The sequence below is a fragment of the Geotrypetes seraphini genome, chromosome 5 (genome assembly GCF_902459505.1).
Source record: "Geotrypetes seraphini chromosome 5, aGeoSer1.1, whole genome shotgun sequence".
In the NCBI taxonomy this organism is placed as follows: domain Eukaryota; kingdom Metazoa; phylum Chordata; class Amphibia; order Gymnophiona; family Dermophiidae; genus Geotrypetes; species Geotrypetes seraphini.
In genome coordinates, this window is record NC_047088.1 from 97,715,305 (window position 1) to 97,733,810 (window position 18,506).

Consider the following 18,506-nt stretch of genomic DNA (forward strand, 5'->3'; position numbering starts at 1 on the left):
TTCTTAGTTTTCCACGGAGCCAGAAAGCCCTGTAATTTTTCTCTCCGTGTTAAAGAGCCTTTCTAGCACCGCGGCTTCTTTGTTTTGACCTCGGAGTCGCTGTGCGCCCTTTTGCCTTCGGGTTTTGTTTAAAAAAAAAAAAAAAGTTTGACTTCCGTGACTTCGGCATCTGGGGGCTCACGGTTTGCCGTGGCCGCCTGGCCTCGCTCGGCCGCGGCCTGTTTTTTCTCTATGTCCCGGCCCCTTACCGGGTTTAAGAAGTGCACCCAGTGCGGTCGGCTGTTATCAATCACCGACCCGCATCGGTGGTGTATCCTGTGCCTGGGAGCTGACCATCTGACCGACGATTGCCCCAGGTGTTACTTTTCAGATTCGTGCCCTGCGACATCGTCGGGCCCACATGGCTGAACTGTTTGCTGTGGATCCGACCCTGGTTTCGGCACCAGTCTCGGCCTCGACCTCGGCCCCAAAGGGCTCGACCCCGGCTCCGGGTAAGTCCCCTCTTTCTTCCTCTTCAGGGTCAGCGCTGGAGAGGAAGCCAACCTCGGAGTCTCCGGCTGTTCATGGTGGGGGTGCCCTTCCACCGGCCTCGTCGAGACTAGCCAAGCCCTCGAAGCGTGCTTCCACCTCTAGGGAATACTCATCTTCGAGGTTGCCCTCGGTGGAATGCACTGCTGCACCTGATATGCCCTCGATGCTTACGGTGCCCGTGTTTCAGGAGATGTTAAGGGCTATGATCTCCTCGGAGCTCACCTCGGCTTTGGCCCATTTGACCCCAGCCTCGACCTCCCAAGCGCTGGACCAGCCTGAGCATCGCGTCGACGCCTCTGGGGGCAAGGTGCGTCGGTCTCGGCGCCTTTCATCCTCGGACTCCTCGCCTCGGGCCTCAAGGCGTTCCTCGCCCTCGGGGCGCCTGAGGTTGAGGCGCCGGTCGGAGTGGGCCTCGACCCCGTCTCGATGTTCGGCAAAGCACCCCCGGGACTCTTCCCCGAGGCGGGGTTGGTCCCCGGGGGTTCGCAGTGAGAGGGCTCTCCGGGTTTTGGAGTTGTCCCTCTCCAACCCCCGGCTGTTCAAGTCGCCTTCCCTGTCCGGGGCTCGGGTCCGGGAGGCCCCGACCTCGAGGGGTTCTCCCGCTTTTTCCTGGGGCTTGTCTCCTTGGCGTCAGCGGACCGTGGTGCCTCGGACCACGGGGTCTTTGCCTCAGGGTCCTCGAAGCGCCGCCTGTCCTGATCAGCCGCCTCATTATTCTCGGGAGGCTTCTCCCTCCTTTCGGCAACGCCTCGGTCTCGTTCAACCACCCCCCATGGGGGTCGGTCTGAGGGTCGCTCATCCTCCTTCACGAGGTTTGTGCAGGATATGTGGAGGGCACTGGACCTTGATCTCCAGGCCGACTCCAAGTATACCAAGGAATTTCTGGCGGAGAAGGACCTGCTGTGTCCTCCGCGGGAGTCTCTGTGGCTCCCGTTGAACCCAGTCTTGCGCCAATCTTTCTTCCGGAACTTGGAAACCCCCTATGCGGTTCCAGCTATTCCGTCCAAGATGGAATCTAAGTACCAGACTGTCCCCTGCCCGAGATTTGAGAAGGCTCAACTGTCCCACCAGTCTCTGTTGGTGGAGTCCTCGCTTAAGAAGTCCCATCCCTCCCGGCTGTCCTGCCGGGACAGGAGGGGCGGACCATGGACAAATTTGGCAGGTGTCTCTACCAAAATTCTATGATGACCAACAGGGTCTTGAATTATACTTTCACCTTTACATCGTACATTAAGGTCTTGATCAAGTCCCTGCCCGCCTTTCAGGGTGACTTGCACGCCTCCCGCCAGGCGGAGTTTGGGCAGTTGGTGGACACTCTTTCCCAGCTTCGGTTGCATCTTTTCCATGCAGCTTACGATGCTTTTGAGCTTTCCTCCCGGGTTTTCGCCTTTGCGGTGGCCATGCGCCGGTTGGCGTGGCTCCGCATCATGGACATGGACCCCAACCTGCAGGACCGCTTGGCCAATCTGCCCTGTTAGGGGAATGAGCTCTTCGATGACTCGATCAAGGCGACCACTAAGCGCCTCTCGGAACACGAGCGTTCCTTCGCTGCTTTGGTGCGGCCTTCTAAGGCCTATCAACTTCCGCCCAGGCGGTACCCGCAAAAGTACCTACTTTCTCGCGCCCGCCTCCTCACTGGCGGCAGCAGCAGCGGGCTGCTCCAAAGCCTCAGACCCCTGCGATGTCTAAGCTGGCGCCGTCTTTTTGACGGGCGGATGGGGGCTGGCCCCCTCCACGATGGTTTCTGCCCCCTTCCCATTGGAGGCCGTCTCCGAGCCTTTTACCCACTCTGGTCTCGTATTACCTCGGACACTTGGGTCCTTACCGTGGTCAGGGAGGAGTATTCCTTGAACTTTCGGGAGTTGCCGCCGGACAGTCTTCCCAGCGGGTCTCTTTCCAATCGGACACAGCTCCCCTTGCTCCTTCTGGAGGCCCGGGCGCTTCTTCGCCTTCGTGCGATGGAGGTGGTTCCCCCCTCCCAGAGGGGGCGGGGTTTTTATTCCAGGTACTTCCTGGTCCCCAAAAAGACCTGGGACCTCCGGCTGATTCTGGACTCTGGCCTCTCAATGGCGACAGGATCAGGATCCCGCTTCTCATCGCATTGCGGTGAACCCTTCCTTGAGTCGCTCACTCCATTGGTGGACCAACTCTTCCAATCTTTCCAGAGGGTTGCTCTTTCTCGCTCCTCCGCATCGCCGTGTCCTGTCAACGGACTCCTTGGTGTATGCTTGGGGGGGCACATCTTGACAGTCTGCGTACGCAGGGCCTTTGGTCAAATGCGGACCGGCATTGTCACATCAATGTGTTGGAGCTTCGGGCCATTTACAATGCGGTAATGGCCTTTCGCCATTTACTTCACGATAAGGTGGTCCTGGTATGCACGGACAACCAGGTGGCGATGTATTACGTTAACAAACAGGGAGGTACGGGTTCCCTGTCCCTCTGCAAGGAGACTCTGTGCCTTTGGAATTGGGCGTTGCGCCATAATGTTTTCTTCGTGCGGTTTATATCCAGGGCAAGCGAAACTGCCTAGCGGACAAGTTGAGCTGCCTCCTGCAGCCGCACAAATGGTCTCTCCACTTCCAGATTCTGCGTCAGGTATTCCTTCGGTGGGGAACGCCGCAGATAGATCTATTCGCTTCCCCCCTCAATCACAAGCTGCCTCTTTTCTGCTCCAGGGTGTACTCCCAGGACTGTCTCGAGGCTGATGCGTTCCTTTTGGATTGGACGGGCAGATTTCCTCCCTTCCCGTTGATTCTAAGGACGCTTGTCCATCTCAAATCGGTCCGCGCCTCCATGATTCTGATAGCTGCTCGGTGGCCTCGGCAGCCCTGGTTTTCCCTGCTCCTTCAACTCAGTGTCAGAGATCCTCTGCTTCTGCCTGTGTTTCCTTCTCTGCTGTCTCAGTCGGGGTTCGCTGTTGCATCCCAATCTGCAGTCTCTACATCTGACAGCTTGGTTCCTTTCCACCTGACTCCTTCCTTTGAGTTGTCCCAGTCGGTGAGGGATGTTCTGGAAGCTTCTCAGAAAGCTTCTACTAGGCAGTGTTATGCCCAGAAGTGGACTCGATTCGCCACGTGGTGTGCTTCGAATCGGGTGGAACCTTTGTCTGCTTCTTTGTCTTCGGTTTTGGATTATTTGCTTCATTTGTCTCGGTCTGGCCTCAAGACCAACTCGATCCGTGTCCATCTTAGTGCGATTGCCGCCTTTCATCAGCAGCTTGATGGGCAGTCGCTGTCTGTCCACCCCTTGGTTTCTCATTTCATTCGGGGGCTCTTGAATGTCCATCCTCCTCTCAAGCCTCCCCCGGTGGTTTGGGATCTCAATGCAGTCCTCGCTCAATTGATGAAACCTCCTTTTGAGCCCATGGACAAAGCTCATCTGAAGTTCCTTACTTGGAAGGTAATCTTCCTGCTTGCGCTCACGTCTGCTTGCAGAGTTAGTGAGCTGCAGGCTTTGGTTGCGGACCCACCTTTTACTGTTTTTCACCATGACAAGGTGGTCCTGCGCACTCATCCCAAGTTCTTGCCTAAGGTGGTGTCAGACTTTCACCTTAATCAGTCTATCGTTCTTCCGGTGTTTTTTCCGAAGCCCCACTCTCATCCTGGGGAGGTGGCGCTTCATACTCTTGACTGTAAGAGGGCGTTGGCGTTCTATCTCCAACGCACCCAGTCTCATCGGAAGGTTCCTTAGTTGTTCTTGACCTTTGATCCTAATCGGTTGGGACGTCCTGTTTCCAAGCGCACCTTGTCCAACTGGTTGGCTGCTTGTATTTCTTTCTGCTACGCTCAAGCTGGTCTCTCGCTGCATGGTTGGGTCACGGGACATAAAGTCCAAGTGATGGCGGCTTCTGTCGCTTTCCTCAGGTCCATGCCAATTGAGGAGATCTGCAAGGCTGCCACTTGGTCTTCGGTTCATACCTTCACCTCACACTACTGTCTGGATACTTTGTCTAGGAGCGACGGCCGGTTTGGCCTGTCGGTTTTGTGTAATCTGTTTTCTTAAATTGCCAACTTCCCTCCGTCCCTTTTTTGGTTAGCTTGGAGATCACCCACATGTGAGAATATGCTGCCTGCTTGTCCTGGGATAAAGTACAGTTACTTACCGTAACAGGTGTTATCTAGGGACAGCAGGCAGATATTCTCGCAACCCTCCCACCTCCCCGGGGTTGGCTTCTTTGCTGGCTATCTGAACTGAAGACCACGAGGAGGGGATGCGCCCTCTAGTGGAGTGGGAAGGCACACACATGCATGGTGCAGCACTAGCAAACTTGAAATCTTCAATCAAGTTTGCTTGAAAATCTGTCTGCGTTGGGGCTCCGTGGATGACATCACCCACATGTGAGAATATCTGCCTGCTGTCCCTGGATAACGCCTGTTACGGTAAGTAACTGTGCTTTTAAGAACACAAGGCACATCAGCCAAGAGAGACCTGACCATAGTTACAAAAAGAAAAAAAACACTTCAGTGAACCAAACTCTTAGAACAAACTAAGAATAAAATTCATTTTCTTTTTTCTCTGGGGTGAGGGGAGGGGATAGATAGATTCACTTGTTGATATTTGTGAAGATATCTCTGTTTTTTGCTCTTTGTCTATGGCAATTTTTTCTTCAGTGTTGTATTGTTATGTTTGCCTCTTTTATTGAAAATTAATAAACATGATTAAAAAAAATTTAATTAAACAATAATAAAATAAATGGCGTGGCCTAGTGGTTAAAGCAGCTGCCTTAGCTCCCTGAGGTTGCGATATTGATTCCCACTGCAGCTCCCTGTGATTCTGGGCAAGTCACTTAACACTTCATTGTCCCAGGTACAAAATAAGTTCCTGTCTAAAATATGTAAACTACTTTGATTGTAGCCACACAGAAAAAGTGGTATATCAAGTCCCATCCCTTTTACCTTTAATTAGAGGTTGTATTCACTCAAGGGAAAAAACCCAGCTTTTCTACAAAACAAAATTTTCATGTTTCATTTAAATTCATCCCTATGTTCAGCTATTTAAGGCTTGGAGACATTTCAGTAGTAGATCAAGATGTGCTGTATTTACATACACTAGGTATTTTGCCTAGTTTTATTAAACATATGCACAACTGTTCCATTTTAAGGACTTTGCCTAGTTCACCATGGCACACCAGCCACTAGACTGGGGTATCTGTTAATACATCCATGGAGTTCCTCACTTGTCAAGAATAGAGGAACATAATTTTACAAAAGAGTGCTAAAAAAAAAAATTCAACTTATACCCCTACCGTATTTTATAAAGCCAAGTTATATGTTTAACTGTCTTTAAACAACAGGCTCCTAGCCAAAACCAACAGCCCTGGTAGTCTGGTGACCCCACCTCTTCCAACCCTGATCTGATCACCTCCCCTCCCTTAGTTGGTAGTGTGCACCTTGTGGGGGCAGGGGCCTATATTACAGGTATTATTTTTGGAAGTCAGCACAGGAAGCCACTAGACACCAGGGATTTTTTTTTTTTTTTTTCACTTCAGAGGCAGGCCATCAGGTTGAGGGAGAGGGATGTTCTTAGGATCTATAGGTTCTGTTGAGAGCTTTATTCTATGTTTCCTATGAGTGGTCCTGTGAATTTTGATGCTATTATTTACTTATTGTGCTGGGATCTGGAAGAGGGTAGGTTGGGGAGGAGAGTATTGGCCTATGTATTTGATAATTTTTCATGTTTTTGTTTCTGGAAAACTGATCTTTGGGCTACCAGTCAGACCCTAAGTCTGACTGCACCTCCACCCTTAAAAACACTGCCGAGTCTCCTAAGGGCACCCAACAGCCTGCACTCGACCCCTGCTTAACAGTAGGTGAGACCACTTCTGGGACAGCCCTGAGCTCCCAAAAAAACTATGCAGGCTAGCTAACATGTACTCAGTGGGGTCGGCCTGTCAGCTGCAGATCGAAGTCTATGTGGCAGGCAGGCAGAGTTGAAAAATAACCCAAAACGTTCCAAGCACCAGAATCCCCCCAAAAAGGGATAAAAAAAACCACTGATTAAAATGGGGAGAGCAGAACAAACACTCTTGCAGGCATGCCTGCAGAGGGAAAGAACTGCAAGTGGAGCTAAGGATCCCAGTGAAGTACAGAAGAGGCAAGAAGAAAAATCCGGAGTGGATTCCTTCTGCAGATGCATGCGGCTATGGGAATACTACCCGTATAATGTCTCACCTATTGCACTGGAAAAAGAGATTAGGTTCTTGCTAATATCTTTTCTAGTAGCAGGTGTGTCATTTTGGACGGATGGGTAATATCCTCATTGTCGTGAGCCGTGCTGAAGGAATCCCTCCAGTTTCTGAATTCTTCCTCCTTCACTAGAGGGTTCTGTTGCCCCCTTCAGTTTGTACCAAAGAAGGCAAAAGGCCTGGTAAACGCTGAACTAAATACCTACCTAGACAAATTCAACCTTCTGCAGAACAACCAATCAGGTTTCAGACCCGGCTTCAGCACCGAAACAATTATGGTCTCACTCCTAAACCACCTACATTCCCTTCTCAGTCAAGGCACCAGTGCAATGATTCTACAACTGGATCTAAGTTCTGCCTTCGACCTAGTAGATCATACTATCTTAATGAACTGTTTAGAATCCTTAGGCATCACAGAAAACGCTTACAACTGGTTCCAGGAATCCCTCGAGTTCAGATCCTATCAGGTATTCAAAGAAGACAAATTCTCCTTCATCTGGAAAAACAACTGCGGGTTGCCCCAGGGCTCCCCGCTATCTCCGACCCTATTTAACATCTACCATATCACATTGGGACACCTGCTACAAAGCCTAAAACTCAACTTTTACATTTACACTGATGACATTACTGTAGTGCTACCACTAACCTGTCTGTCGTCAGACTTTATTAATCTCTTAACCAACACCCTAAAGCAAATAGAGCATTGGATGACGGCCTTCAAACTAAAACTGAACACAGAAAAAACTACATTTTTCCTGGCATCTCCCAATGAAAAGATAAAAGACAACACGATTCACGTGAATGGCCGTGATTACGAAATTGACCAAACTATAAAAATACTAGGAGTCACCCTTGACAAACACCTAATCCTGGAAAAGCATACAGACTTAATGTTCAAAAAAAAGTATATCAGTCCTATGGAAGCTCCGCACCATTAAAAAATACTTTGATGATTTATCCTTTCGATTACTTGTACAATCATCCATCTTGAGTACGCTGGATTACTGCAACATTATATATCTGGGAGCTTATAAGAAGACACTTAACAAGCTGAGATTAATTCAGAACACTGCGGTCCGGCTCATCTTTGGTTTAAAAAAATGGGAACATATCACCCCATACTTCCAGATACTCCACTGGTTGCCGGTGGAATCCAGAATACTCTTCAAGCTTGCCTACATCAGCTACAAAGCTATCTTTGGAATGCTACCAACTTACCTCGCCTCTCAATTCATCCTTAACAGCTCTAATAAGAGCTCTCGCAGAATAAATCTCTTTAATTACCCATCCCTGAAATCATGTCTTTACAAGAAGTTCCTAGACAGAATGTTATCATTCCAGACAGCCAAACTGAACACATGGCTCGTAAAACCCATTCTCGAGGCCACTTCTTACGCCGACTTCAGAAAATCACTGAAGACCTGTCTCTTTAACAAATTCTAATTCCCAATTCTTGCCCAATCCCCCTCAGCTATCCTCATCCCAATCCCCAATTCTCTTGATTTTAGATTAACTCATCCTTCTTCCCATTTGTAAAGGTATTCAACCCAAATTGTTTTTCCCTGCACCCCAATCTCTGACTAGATACTTCCTTTTGATTCAAACCATCTTGGTTCTCTTCCATTTGCAATTTGTTTCCCAGAAAGTACTTTTTCTGTTCCCCTTACATCTCATACACTCATTGTATGTATCTTGTTGTAAACATCTCTTACTTCTTGTTGTAAACATCTCTTACTCTCATTGTATGTAACTTGTTGTAAACCGCTTTGAACTTATGGTATAGCGGTATATAAGAAATAAAATTATTATTATTATTATTCTCATTTTTCTATTTTGAATTATTGTAATTTATGTATTTATTTTATTTTTACAATTTTTTTTTTTTTTTTTTAAATACCGGGGTTCCTTATGGTTATAGTCTGTGCTTCCTCTGGGGGTTCTTTTTTGTCTTTTACAAATGCATAGTTTTCCTCCCAGGCACTTAGCTTGGATTGTGAGCCCAATTGGGACAGAGAGGGTAGTTTTGGTGTGCCTATTATTTTAACTTTGTTAACTGCATTGACAAAAAATTGTTAAGAAAAGCCGTATATAACTACCGTATGTGTCTGGGGTTTCCTGGAGAAAGATATGGTAACTCTACCTTTACTAGACACATGCAAGGCTTTATCCAACGAGAACTCTCTCCATAGGAATTTTCAAGGACGAGTTCTGCATCCTTCTAGTCTAGGTAGCTCCCAGACAACTCGAACAAGAGAACTTTAACGAGGCTGAAGCTGGTCTTGTGTATCAATGTCGGTGAGAAGCAACGAAGCACTGAATAACTCACAGGCGACCCCCCTCTCCAGTCTGATCTTTCTGAAACTCCAGCTCTAGTCCAGCATTTCTCTCATACTTCCCGACCCCTCGACCTACCTTCAGGTTTCTTTTTGAAGTCACCGGCACCAATTCACAACGGTCGCCCGCGGCGGCCCTGGAGCTTCCCCTCTGCCGCCTTTCGTCCCGCCCCCTCCTTGACGCAACTTCCTGTTTCCGGCGGGACGAGAGGCGGCAGAGGAGAAGCTCCAGGGCCGCCGCGGGCGACCGGTATGAATTGGTGCCGGTGACTTCAAAAAGAAACCTGAAGGTAGGACGAGTGGGGGCTCAAAATGAGAGAGAGAGGTGACGGACTGCGGCCGGGGAGTGAGAGTGGAGGGAGAGAGATGGAGGACCGCGGCCGGGGAAGAGGTAGTTGGGAGGGGGGAGGAGAGCGCTGAGTCCTTGAATGCATGTGAGAGGGGGGGGGGTTTGGTATGTGAAGGCAGCCAAATATAAGGTACATGCTTAAGGGTATCTGTGACCCCCCTTGCCTGGATACATGGAGAGGGTGTGAGGGAACTTCCCTTAGTCCTTGCAGGTAGGCGCCGCCCCCTGTCCTGTAAATATAGTGTGTATGCATGAGTATGTTTATGTCTCTGTTGGTTAAGTGTAAAGTACTTGTAAAGCCAGAAACAAATGTAAAGGTAGAGTGAGACCCTGTCCTAAAGAGCTTACATGTTGTAGACAGGCACGCGAATGTGTTTTTGTATGCATAGATGCACAGAGCCTGGAAGCTGAGAGGGTTCTCGAAAGTTAATTTTGGGATGGAGTAAAAGGAAAATAGAATGCTTGCATTCGGGTGTCTTAAGAGGTCTATTTTTTATAATTATGTGGGGACTGTGGTTTGTGTAAGACACTATAATAGCTCCTTACATTATGGTAATTTCTACATATATTGATCTCCCCAACCTGTTTGCTTCTTTTTTGTGTGTGTGTATTGGGGGGGGGGGGGTGTTATGTAGGCCAAAGCCTTGCATCTCTTGTTGCACCTATCAATATTCATTGCCCCGCCTTATTGAAGAGGATTCTGTTTTATTTTGCATTCAATTTCTTTATGATTGTTTATACTTATTATTGGTTCCCCCAGCTTTTATCTGCAAGATCCCCGTATTTGCAGTACTGTATCCATGTACATACATGTTTTTAATGCATTTCTATCCCGTTTAGTATCCTTGCTTTTCTTACTACCGAGAACACCTATCTGTTTCTGACAGTGTACTTTAGTTGTGCCCGTTGCACCCCTTGCTCGTCTAATATTGAGACCTACACGTGCAGATCTGTCAATGCATATGTATTCTGCTCACCAAAGATAATAAGGGTTAGTTGAAGAGCTGCTAATACCGCCTTCTGACTTTTCTGCATCTCACCCTGCCCTAATCAGTTCGTGTGTGTGTGTGGTTTTTATTTGCCGGCAAGATTGACGGCTTGCTGCTGGGTTGTGCGTTTGTTGCTGGTTTCCCAGAATATCTGAGTCTGTGGATCCATAATTATCAGCCTGAGACTTCCAGTTGCCATAGCAACAGCGTGATATTCTGCTCTTTGATGTCGATCTGCAGCCTGTCGTTTGGGGATTTTATCACCACAGTACTTTTGGGTTAGCTGCAGTTATTTTATCCTTTCCTGCTGGGCCTTTATCTCGCCAGGGAACCATAGCAGTCTCTTTGCTGCCTCCTCCGCATCCTGCTGTCATCAGGGAACCTTTATATATCACTTTTGTGTTCTCCTTGTCTCATATGGCTCTTAACAGGGAAATATCATACATTACCTCTTAGCTTCATGCTTCCTAATCGTCTTTCATCAAGATCTGTCTTGCAGAATCATTATGGAAAGATCAAAATGATAGAAAATGTTTTTATTAATTCACATTTAAATGACATAGAGCTTCAGAATTTTGTGTTAAATAAGAATATTGATTTTCATTGCTTTAACTGGATCTAGCAAGTTGATAATGGGGAAGAAGGATGTAAAAAATACTAGCTATTGTACAGACACACACATCATGTAAACATTAATTTTTTAACTGCTGTGTAAGAAAGATGAAAGCCTGTTTTAGGACCCAGTGAAGACTATGCTGATAGGAAGGAGAAAGATGGAAATCCTGCCTCCTCCTTCCCTTCCTTCCTGTTTCTGCCTGCTCAGGGCTCCAATGCTTTGGGTTTGATGCTGAGCCAATGGCAAGGCTGTAACTAAGGGGCTAGGAAGAAGTTAAGGCAGTTGTAGACAGGCAGGCATGCGCGCACCTGCATACATATACTGTGTGCATGTGTCTGCTGTCTGTAAAATAATCTAGCAAAATCTTTTTCTCATTAACAGCTGCCCAGGGTTTCCATTTCCATTAATTACCCAACAACCCTTCCTGCTTCTGTTGCTGCGTCTCTCCTTTTCAAAAGGGGAGGTAGTAGTTTTAGGGTGGGGGTGAAAGTGTGCCATTCAGTCTTGTTTAGGATCCAGAGAGCAATCAGGAGTTAGAAAACACCAATGACCTTCCTGGATTTCCCTGCTTCTGTGTCCAGGGCAAGATGTTTCATGACATTCAGAGTGGACTTTTGTTGCTGACTTCCTGATGTCTGGTGGGGGTTATTTTTATTTCATATATTTCACAAAAATCAAAGTTGAGAAAAGAAACTTTAATGTTTTCCTCCTGTAGAGCTTAAAATCCTAGCTTTTAATAGCACTTCAGGAATAAACAAGAGTTGCAATTGGTCAGGCAGCATTGCATGTGCTTGGACCTTTTGCTGTCCAATGAAAATGAGTATTGATGCTAACTGATGAGAGGTCATATTTAGAAATGTGTAGGATAATCATGTTATATGTTGTATATTGAACTACATAGCTTGACATTAAGTATAAAATGCTTATTTTTCCCCCTTTTTTAATGTACAAGTTACGTTGTATTTTAACTGGATGAAATGTTGGTTTTGCTTACTATTTCTAGTGCAAGGGTTAAACTGTATATATTCATACCTGCTCATCTTATTTTCTAGAATGCATGAATTGATGTGCTTTAGTTTTCCCATGTTCCTTGCAGGAACTGGACAGATACACAAGCTTCTGCTGTGCCAGCTACTCTGCCCTGGCTAAAAAGGCTGCCTCCACCTTTCCGTCTCACCGTAAAGCGCTGTGGAGCCACAGGTTTGCACGGTGGCGGTGACTATGCCTTCCAATGCCCGGGCTGGAAGCCTGAAAGACCCAGAAGTAGCAGACCTCTTCTATAAGGAGGACCCAGAGAAACTTTTTGTGGACCTGCGGGAGATTGGGCATGGCAGCTTTGGTGCTGTCTATTTTGTAAGTTGTGAAAGTAATTTTTTCTTTTCCCAAATTTTCACACACATCTCATTCACTGATAAACTGATGTGCTTTGTATGTATTCTTTCTCCCCCTTTTCTCTGTAGGCTCGAGATGTTCAGAATAATGAGGTAGTTGCCATCAAGAAGATGTCGTATAGTGGGAAGCAGTCAAACGAGGTGAGATTTTGCACTATAGAGATTTTCCAATCCATTCTAGTTTTCTGAAAAGCAACACAGGAAGAGTCACTAGCAGTGGACTGGTGAAATGGTGGGATTAGCTACTGATTCTGCAGATGTCTTTGTGGTAAAAATAACACATTGAGAGGTAGTGTCAATGTACTTTTAAAGGGTAATTGGCCTTTCTTCAGGCTGGAAGTGGTTTATAAGTAATGTTAAATGAGAAATACTGTACCATCATTTGTGACTTATTTCAGCTCAGCCATATGAAAAAGGAAATAAGATTGGAAAATGGGCGATGTGCTGACCTGTGTATCAAAACAGAAATCAAAAAGACTTTTGGTAAAAAATATTAAGGGGAGAAGTTATCAATTTGGCTCAATCACTCCTGCCAGAATGCCCCAGAAACAACCCCCCCAAAAAAAACTATGATAGGCAGGAGGGATGCCCACTATCTCCTGCCAGCAGGTCTCCCCCTCTGCCCACCCCGGTACCTTTTTTAGTACTGCAGGCCGGAAAGATGCCTATTCCCTTCGGCCATCAGGCCTGCCTCTTTACAATGGCAGGCCTTTCCCTTCCCGGTGCTAGATACCTAGGCTCCTCGGCCAATCAGGGCCTTTAGATTTTCCAATTGGCTGTACTACAGAAGGTACAGAGGGGAGTCAGGGTGAGGGGTTTGGAGGTGTTGTCAATGGGGGGGTCATCAGTTCAGGGGGGAGGCTGCTGGCAAGAAGGAGTGGGCATCCCTCCTGCCTATCGCGGTTGGGGTAGTTCTTTCAGGGGACTTTGAGGGAGGTTCGGGGTGTCGGCAGGAGGGATTGGGCATCCCTCCTGCCGCGGACAGTCTGGGGGGTTTTGGAGGTGGCAGCAGGAAGAATTGGGCATTCCTGATGCAGTAGACCAGAGGTTGTCAAAGTCCCTCCTCGAGGGCCGCAATCCAGTCAAGTTTTCCAGATTTTCCCATTGAATATGTATGAGATCTATTAGCATACAATGAAAGCAATGCATGCAAATAGATCTCATGCATATTCATTGGGGAAATCATGAAAACCTGACTGGATTGTGGCCCTCGAAGAGGGACTTTGACACTCCTGCCATACACAGCCTCGGGGGTGGGGAGGGAGTGTCCCTACCACTGCTACTCAGCTGATCACGGCAGGGAGATTCCCTTGCTGTGATCAGCTCAGTGGCCGTGTCTATTTCAGGCGTCTACCATGGCCCTAGGGAGATGCCTAGGGTTGCTTAAGCTCGCCCAAGGCCACTTCTGGGTTAAACCATGCCCAAGAGTCTTGGCCAATCTTAAGAGTTCCAACGCGTCTCCCTGCACTTGCGACTGAAGCCTATAGTATAGGTGTCCTGCCTTGGATTTTTTGTGTTTTTTTTTAACATGCTTCCCAATTTGGCTGATTAGACAGCGGTAGGATGCCTACCGCTGCCTACAATCGGGATGCCATATATAGAATTTACCCCAAATTGTTTATATCATTATGCTTCAAAGTTTATTTATTTATTTATTTATTCAATTTTCTATACCGCTCTCCCAGGAGAGCTCAGAACGGTTTACATGAGTTTATTCAGGTACTCGAGCATTTTTCTCTGTTTGTCCCGGTGGGCTCACAATCTATCTAATGTACCTGGGGAAATGGGGGGATTAAATGATTTGCCCGGTGTCACAAGGAGCAGCATAGGTTTGAACTCACAGCCTCAGAGTGCTGAGGCTGTAGCTTTAACCACTGCGCCACACTCTTCCCCCCCACCTTTTCTTTTTGTCAACCAGATCAGTCCAGCGCAAATAGGTTTATAGCTCTCCACCAGTGAGTAGAGATAAAGAAAAACTTGTAGGCTCCTCCCTATATAGGGCATTATTTTAACTTACACTCTTCTGGCAGAATTCTGCACACAAGATTTCAAAATTTTGCAAAGTTTATTTGTGGTGTTTTGCATAGAGTATCCTGAGGACTGAAATTCCTTCCTGCCTTTTCCTTTCTCAGGTTCCAGCCTCCTGAGTTCCCTCTCTCACTCCAACTTTAGTTCTGTCTCCCTCTAAATCGTACTCCTTTCTCACTTACACCCTGAATCCCCTCCCTGGCCCCCATGGTCTTGCATCTCTCTGTCCCTCTCTACTGGCTTAAGAATCAATTCTTCCTTTTCCATCCCCTATCACATAACTAGGAAAGCAATTTTTTCTGTTACTACACCCACTTTCTGGAACAATATGCTCTCCTCTCTATGGGAAGATTCCAACCTCATAAAATTTATTTTTAAATTAAAAAAAAATTAAGTTTAAAAACATTCCTGTTTAAGAACACCTTTGATTGCTAATTAACTTAACCATCTGACAGGATTTTAATCCCCTCCCGTATTTGCCTCCTTTTGATGTCTCTCTTTTCTTTAAATATTGTATTTCTCTATCCCTTATATGTATCAGTTTGTCATGTCTTTTGTGATTATCTTTTACTATACAGTTTTAATGTTATATTTATGTACACTGTTTAGATTGCTTTTATAAGCAGTAATCAAATTTTAATAAACCTTAAATTTGCACACTGAATCCTTTCCCTACTCCCCATGGTCTGATATCTCTCTCTCTCCTTCTCTCTACAGTCAAGCATGTCTTTCTTCTCACTTTCCTTTCTAGCCTGGGTTTCCTTCTCACTTCCTTTCCCCTCTACCTAAGGGTCCTCTCTCCTCCTTCCTCTGCTGGACTAGCATCCATGTCCCATCCCGTCCCTATTCTCCCCCCCCCGACTTGCAGTCTAGCATCCATGTTCCTTCCTTACTTGCAGTCCAGCATTCATGTTCTAGCCTCTCTCCCTCTGACTGAACCCCCACCCTCCATGAGATCAGACATACCTGCAGGTCTCTTATAGCAGCAGCCGGCCAGCAGAGTCAGTGCTGTGAACAGGCTGCTTGTGGCTAGCCCTGCCAGGGCCTTCCCTCTGCTGCTTCATCAGAGGGAAGGCCCTGGTGGGACTGGCCACAAGCAGCCCATTCACAGCACTGCCTGCCACCACTGCTGCTTCCTTGAGAGGCCCACAGGTATGTCTGATTTCATGGAGTGGGGGTGGGGGTGGAGGTTCGGTCAGAAGAGAGGCCAGATCCGGGAGAGGGATGGGAGGGGACTGAGGCAAAACAGAAGGTGCAGAATTCTGCTTGGATGAGAGAAAAAAATAAAGGCAGACAAAGACCATATGGTTTATCTAGTCTTCCCAACCATGCTATATCAACTATCCCCTCCTCTCCCTTTAGAGATCCAACGTGCTTTCAGATACATTTTTTGTTTCTACCACCTCCACCAGGACACCATTCCAAGCATTCATCACCCTTTACGTGAAAAAGTATTTTCTAAGGTTATTTCTTAGTCCAGTGGTTCTCAAACATTTCTGGCATACTGTAAAACAAATGGAAAATTTTCCTGTGTACTCTGTGCACAAAATTAAAAATTATTAACTAAACTATGAATAAAAATAAACTTCAGAAAGCTATTAATAACATTGTTTTAATAAATTAAGCCTAGTTGTCTGAAACATGAGCTTGATTTTTTTTGACGACTTTTTCAATGTTGGTATGAATTTGAGACAAACATACTCGTTTCATCTTCAATGCGTTGAAGTCTTTCTTTTGTTTTGCTTTTAATGTTAGTGAAGAAAACCCTAATTCACATAGGTATGAAGTAGAAAACTGTATCAAAACGAACAAAGCTTTTTTTAGTTGCTGAAGGATATGCTTTAACTAAAAAATATTTTTCAGTAGACATCTCTTCATGTTTATTTTTAGTCCATAATCACTGATATAGAAGCCGTATCTTCTTCAGATAACTTCATACCAGCATCGGGTGGAATTTTCACAAACTGGTTTCAAACCCAGTCTTAGTTTCTTATGTTTTAATGATGGAAAATAAAAGTTAAATTTCTCTTCCAGAGTTGTCAAAAGCTCAATAACGATAGGAGCCATGTTTTTAATATGGGTTTTACGTAGCAAAGGAAATATTTAAAAATTTTCCATCTTTTATCTCTTTTTCCAAATTGCTACCCTTTTCTGAAATGCAATTAGCTTGTCTGTTCATAGAAACATAGAAAGATGACGGCAGAAAAGGGCTATAGCCCACCAAGTCTGCCCACACTACTGGCCCACCCCAATAAGTCTAGATGCTAGTGAATCATCTTACTTAGGGATCCCACGTACATGTCCCATTTGCTCTTAAAGTCAAGCACGCCTGTGGCCTTGACCACCTGCACCGGAAGCTTATTCCAGTGATCTACCACCCTTTCCGTGAAAAAATACTTCCTGGTGTCATTACTAAATTTCCCCCCTCTGAGTTTATGTGGATGCCCTCTTGTGGTCGAGGGTCCTTTGGGGAAGAGGATGTCATCTTCCACTTCGACACGTCCTGTGATGTATTTAAATGTCTCAATCATGTCCCCCCTCTCCCTGCGTTCCTCAAGAGTGTAGAGCCACAGTCTGCTCAGTCTCTCTTCATACGAGAGACCCTTGAACCCCAAGATCGTCCTAGTAGCCATCCGCTGAACCGACTCGACTCTAAGCACGTCTTTATGGTAATGTGGCCTCCAGAACTGCACACAGTATTCCAGATGAGGTCTCACCATGGTTTTGTACAGCGGCATTATGACTTCTGGTTTCCGATTGACGAAACTTCTATTGATACATCCCATCATTTGCCTTGCCTTGGATGTGGCCTTCTCTACCTGCTTGGCAGCCTTCATGTCCGCACTGATGACTACACCCAAATCTCGTTCTACTGAGGTTCTAGCTAATGTTACTCCATTTAAGGTGTAAGTTCTGCACGGATTTCTGCTACCGAGGTGCATGACCTTACATTTCGTAGCATTGAAGCCTAGCTGCCATGTCGAGGACCAGTTTTCCAAAGTATGAAGGTCCTGTGTCATACTATCCTGTAAAAAGCTTTCACTTACTATGTTTCACTTACAGTTTTGCGTCGTCGGCGAATAATGTCACTTTACCCTGTAGCCCTCGTGTCATGTCCCTTATGAATATATTAAAAAGGAGAGGACCCAGGACCGAGCCCTGCGGCACTCCACTGGTCACCTCTGATGTTTCAGAGAGGGTACCGTTGACTATCACCCTCTGAAGTCTACCACTCAGCCAATCATTGACCCATGCAGTTATCGTCTCACCCAACCCCATTGATTTCATCTTGTTTAGTAGCCTGCGGTGTGGGACGCTGTCAAAAGCTTTGCTGAAATCCAGATATACTATGTCTAGAGACTCTCCTGAGTCCAGCTTTCCTGTTACCCAATCAAAGAAGCTGATGAGGTTGGATTGACACGACCGACCCTTAGTGAATCCATGTTGACTAGGATCCCTGAGATTCCCCTCATCCAAGATCGTGTCCAACTTACGTTTAATTAGTGTTTCCATGAGTTTACATACTATCGATGTGAGACTCACTGGTCGGTAATTCGCGGCCTCTGCCCTGCATCCCTTTTTATGCAGAGGAACAACATTCGCTGTTTTCCAATCCAGGGGGGACTCTCCCTTTCTTTAGGGAGAGATTGAAGAGCATGGCTAATGGTTCCGCCAGGACCTCGCACAGCTCTCTGAGCACTCTTGAGTGCAATTCGTCTGGACCCATGGCTTTGCTCACCTGGAGTCTTGACAATTCGCTGTAGACATCAGCTGGTGTGAACTCAAAATTCTGAAATGGGTCTTCCACGCTTGACATGGCTTCCAGATGTGGCCCTTTCCCTGGTGCCTCGCAGGTAAAAACCAAGCAGAAGTATTCATTCAGTAATTTGGCTTTATCGGAATCTGTTTCCGCGTAATTCCCATCCGGTGTTCTGAGGCGTACTATCCCGTTTGTGTTTTTTTTTCCTGTCACTAATGTACCTGAAGAAGGATTTGTCTCCTTTCTTAATGTTCTTTGCTAGAGTTTCTTCCACTGCGAGCTTGCTCTCCCTGACTGCTGTTTTGACTGCTGCAGATCTGGC

General features: G+C 46.5%; 1 protein-coding gene across 4 annotated transcripts in view; it reads left to right on the forward strand.

The window, feature by feature from the left end:
- Positions 1 to 9,207: 9,207 nt before the first annotated feature.
- Positions 9,208 to 18,506, forward strand: part of TAOK2 (TAO kinase 2) — a 275,812-nt gene continuing 266,513 nt past the window's right edge. For 2 of the 4 annotated variants that reach the window (XM_033944805.1, XM_033944802.1), the window contains exons 1-3: positions 9,208 to 9,341; positions 12,102 to 12,358; positions 12,466 to 12,537. In XM_033944805.1, coding sequence (XP_033800696.1) covers positions 12,227 to 12,358; positions 12,466 to 12,537 — 204 coding nt within the window. In that variant the 5' untranslated portion in view covers positions 9,208 to 9,341; positions 12,102 to 12,226. Of the gene's footprint in view, positions 9,342 to 9,504; positions 9,612 to 12,081; positions 12,359 to 12,465; positions 12,538 to 18,506 lie in introns of those variants that run through there. The other 2 variants (XM_033944803.1, XM_033944804.1) reach the window with 2 other exon arrangements.